Below are 4,456 nucleotides of genomic sequence, written 5' to 3'. Positions count from 1 at the left end.
TTGAAAACAGCTTTCAGGGACCAGGTCTCTGTTCAGAATCGCAGTGAAGTACCCTGTCTTGTACTTTACTGGCATCTCAGTTCCAAAGCCACATGACATGTTGTGTGAGGTGCCAGGAAGGAGGTGGGCAGGGGTCTGAGGGTAGGGCACTTCCTAGTGTGTCCTGGGTGCATATCCCAAGGTTTTCAAAGAAAGTCAGAAATAAGGGGAAAGAGACTTGAGCCAGCTCAGACATCCAGGAGTCCATGACCATGTCTCCCACTTCCCAAGTAAGTTCTTTATTGTCTAACCGATCACCACATGTTTACTGCAGCCTAGCGCCAGGTCTAACCAATCACCACATGTTTACTGCAGCCTAGCGCCAGGCCAGGCACACTAAGCATAATTACAAAGGACAAGAGGCTCCCAGCCAATGGGAGGTGTACAATTTCAACATTTCTCAGGAATTCATCTGTGATTAAAAATCACATCTGGACTTAGTCACCAGTATTGCAATGAACATTCTTTAAGATATTTTTTAAAGAAAAACATTACAGCCCACATTTACAATGGCATGGAATTTTTTTTCCTTGTAAAACTTTGTTACCAATGGACAAGATTTATTTGAAGTTCAGTTTGCGTTTCCCCACCTGTAGCAGGGATCAATTTTTTCTGAAAGGAGTTTTAAAACGTTAATCAGTAAAAGGGCTTAGGTACAAATGTGGCCCAGAGCTGTGTGGCCAGAGGGCTTAGGGTGAAGCCAGCTCTTCTCTGGGCCTTCCTATCACTACATCTGCAAGACAACACAGCACACATTTCCAAGCCGCCCTTCAGATGCCACTGCCATGAGGAGGGAGCCTACGCCTCGAGAGCAGTCTAGGTAAAAGATGCTTCTAGAGCAAAGTTTAGCACCAACCCAGGGAGGAGCAGGGGCCACTGGGAACGTCATCTACATTAACCTCCTGACTTTCTCATAAACTCTCAGAACTCATGGGTGTGCAGTTCTGCAAACAGATACTAACCAAAAGCCTACAGTAGATCAGGACAACGGGACACAGTGACAACTCCACTCAGGAGCAACTGTCTGCTTCATATGAAGAATACTCAGCACAGAACAGAGAAGTGGGAGCAGCAGCCTCGAGGGCCTGAGACATGATGCCAGAACACAAGAGCTACCTCACTCCACTTCCTCCAGCCAACCTTCACTCCGCTATGGACCATGAGGCTTAGGGGAAGAGTCCTGGCCTCCTGTTGGGCCAGCAGCCCGCAGAGTTTCCATTTAGCAAGTATGGGACAGGCTGGAAACTTCTCTAGTGTTACAGTCTTGATACTCTAATGAAGAAGGTCACTGATTCCTTGGGCTAAAACAAGCTAAATGAGCCGGTCTGAACTAACCGACAAGCTGAATGAGCCGGTCTGAACTAATCGAAACAAGCTGAATGAGCCGGTCTGAACTAACCAAGCTTTGGGGACTGTCCCCTCTGAACCTCTTCACACCTGTGGTGATGATGCATCTGTTTTTCTCAACAGCTTAAAGCACTACAAGTGAGCTGCTGGCTTTGGCACAATGGAAAGAACGGCAGAGCCTTCCTTTCTGTTTATAAAAGGACACTGAAGCCCAACAGGATTCCGGGTGTATGGAGAGGCCAGACCCAGGATCACAACAATGGCACCTGTCTGGCTCCAGCTCTCTTCTTTTTCAGCCTAGAGATGCTCTGGCTATCACACCCGGGGAGGCCTCAGCAAAAATGACCATCAAAGCTAGTGAAATGGAAGGTAGCATTCAAAATGTAACACTGGTTTTCTTAAAATGGAATACTGGTTTTCGTATAGCGTGTATAAGGCACGGTGTGAGAAAGCTGCCCCCACTCCCAGCCACACAGCCCCATGGGCTCCTCACACGCTCACATGCACATGGGAAAGGCCAGCTGGCTTTGCCACAATGCATGGGGAATGGGTCGCTTCTGATCACTTCTGGTTTTTGAGCTGGTTGGAGAGCCAGTCCAGGCCTTCGTAAAGCCCATCTCCACTGGTCGCACAGGTGGCCTGAATGTACCAGTTTCTCTGGCGAAGGGAATGTAAGCCAAGCTTGTCTGTGATCTCTGCTGCATTCATAGCATTAGGAAGATCCTTAAAGAAAACAAGCAAACAGTTTACCAACCTGTATTCATGCAATACAACAGGATCTTCCTCTAAAACATACCCCATCCCTATTTCAGTTGCTCAGGCCCAAAACCGTAGCTTTTTCTTTCTCAGTCCACACAGCAGGAAATGCCAACAGTCCAACCATCAGAATTTACTCTGAATCTGATCACCTCTCACCATCCTGTCTGCCGCCACACCCTGATCTGACCCCACCACAGTTCCTCACAGATAATGGAAATAACCTCCCAACTGGTCACCCCGATTCTGTGCTTGCCCCTAAGGCCTATTTTAAGATCACATCCTCCTACCAAAGTCTCACCGAAGTGCCCCTTCTTCCAGAGAAGAGCCACAGCCACCACTGTTGCCTGCCAGGCTCTGGGACCTCTTTTAACTGGCCAACTTCATCTTTTTATTATAGCAACCCTATGTGTAACTGTTTGATAAAAGCCATTTACTCTGTGTGTTAAATGACTATACAACATGTCTCTTTTAACTAGAATATAAAGCAGGAATCTTTCTCTTTTCTCTCTGCCTCATACCTGGGCACACAGCTAAACTAAAATATATTAAAATATATTACAATTTAATATATTTAATAAAATATATTAAAAATAATAAAATAGCTTTAGTTTTTTTAAGCTAAAACTAAACTAAAATATATTAGCATCAAGGGAAGATCTAGATGTATTGGTATGAAAGAATGTCAAATACTTGCTAAGTAAGAATATAGGCTACAAAACAATGCATACCATAATCTCTGGTATGCATTTATGGTATTTAAATAGGTCTGCAATCACATAATTGCTTATAGAAGTCTTGTCTCTGGAAAGATTCAAGAAATCTGACCTTTATCTGACAATCAAAGCTAAAGGAATGAAAGGCAGCATTCAGAATGTAATGCTGGATTTTTTGAAATGGAATGCTGGTTTTTGGACAGCCTGGGTACGTCACAGTGTGAGAAAGCTCCTGACTCCCAGCCACACAGTCCCAAGGGCTCTCCACACGCTCACACGCACACAGGGAAGATGTGTCATTTTATATTCTAAACTTCGGCTTGTTCTACTTTTATTATTAAAAACAAAGCCATTATTTTCTTCCTTAAAGCATGTTCTGTCCAGTGAAACTGCCTGGGATCCTATCAGCACCACACAGTAACAGGTGAGCTAATCAGGATCCAGCCACCACAGAGAGTCATGTTTAGAGAAAGGAAGTGACATGAAGAACTGCCTTCAGCAAGTCTGAAGTGACAAGACTGGCTGCCGCACTGTCATTACAGTGCAATCTCAGCGGCACACGGGATGAAGAAAGGGACGCACAGCCCCATGACATGACAGAGGTCACCTCCAGAGCCCCCCACTCCAGTTTCTCTTTGGTTTGATGCAGCTGAGATCCAGAGGCTGGGCAGTTCTGCACCAGCCTTGCCCCGAATTTCATGGCTCTTCCTTTCTAGATGGGCTTCTTCCTCCCCAACAAGCCCCAGAGGATCCACTCTTCCATGTGTCCACCCCCTCATTCTGCTTCTTGAACCTGTGGCTCCCTTCCCTCCTGGCTCAGATGTAAGTCATGCCCGGCACTTCCCACAGCCAATCTGCACTCCCTTCCTCCACAGCACTTAGCACCAGACACACTAAATAGTCTTAATTCACTGCCTCTCCTCCCACTACAAAGCAAACACAAATGCAGGGACTTTTGTGTCTTGTTCATTGCTAAGTACCCAATACCTGCAGCAGATCCTGGAACTTAGCAGATGCTCCATTAATATTTATGGAGTGGCTATATGACATTCTAAAAAGATGGAGGAGTAGGCAGACATCTAATTTAGGTATCTATATATTTAAGTGCGCCATCTGGCAGTACATTTTGGCCTCAGTATTCAGAAAGCCAACAAGCACATACCTGTTTGTTTACAAACACCAACAAGACTGCATCTCTGAGCTCATCTTCTGCTAGCATTCTGGTCAGTTCTTCCCGGGCCTCGTTGACCCGCTCTCGGTCATTACTGTCAACCACGAAAATCAGACCTGAGAAGAAATTCCAAGCATGTTAGCAGCATGACCCTGGAGAGAGCAGCTGTTTATATATCCACACAGCTGTTCCCTGCTCACAGTGAGACTTCACTGGGGGCAGGCAACAAGAAGATGGTGCAGGCTTGTAATCCCAACACTCCAGAGTCTGAGGCAGAAGTATCACCTACAAGTTCAAAGTCAGGCTGAGCTATTAATACATTGTGAGGCTCCATCTCCTTTTTTTTGTTTTGTTTTTTGTTTTTTTTTCGAGACAGGGTTTCTCTGTCGTCCTGGCTGTCCTGGAACTCACTCTGTAGACCAGGCTG

The 4,456-nt window shown here is 45.7% G+C and overlaps 1 protein-coding gene across 1 annotated transcript in view; it reads right to left on the bottom strand.

The window, feature by feature from the left end:
• Positions 1 to 256: 256 nt before the first annotated feature.
• The window catches only part of LOC116077767 (ADP-ribosylation factor 2), a 19,051-nt gene continuing 14,851 nt past the window's right edge, over positions 257 to 4,456 (bottom strand). The window contains exons 4-5 of the mRNA XM_031352543.1: positions 4,021 to 4,145; positions 257 to 2,109 (exon numbers count right to left, since the gene is read on the bottom strand). Of these exons, the coding sequence (XP_031208403.1) occupies positions 1,948 to 2,109; positions 4,021 to 4,145 (287 nt within the window). The 3' untranslated portion in view covers positions 257 to 1,947. The remainder of the gene's footprint in view (positions 2,110 to 4,020; positions 4,146 to 4,456) is intronic.

This window comes from Mastomys coucha, unplaced genomic scaffold, assembly GCF_008632895.1.
Source record: "Mastomys coucha isolate ucsf_1 unplaced genomic scaffold, UCSF_Mcou_1 pScaffold5, whole genome shotgun sequence".
In the NCBI taxonomy this organism is placed as follows: Eukaryota; Metazoa; Chordata; class Mammalia; order Rodentia; family Muridae; genus Mastomys; species Mastomys coucha.
The sequence above is the reverse complement of the archived record's forward strand: the minus strand, read 5'-3'. Positions and strand labels throughout refer to the sequence as shown.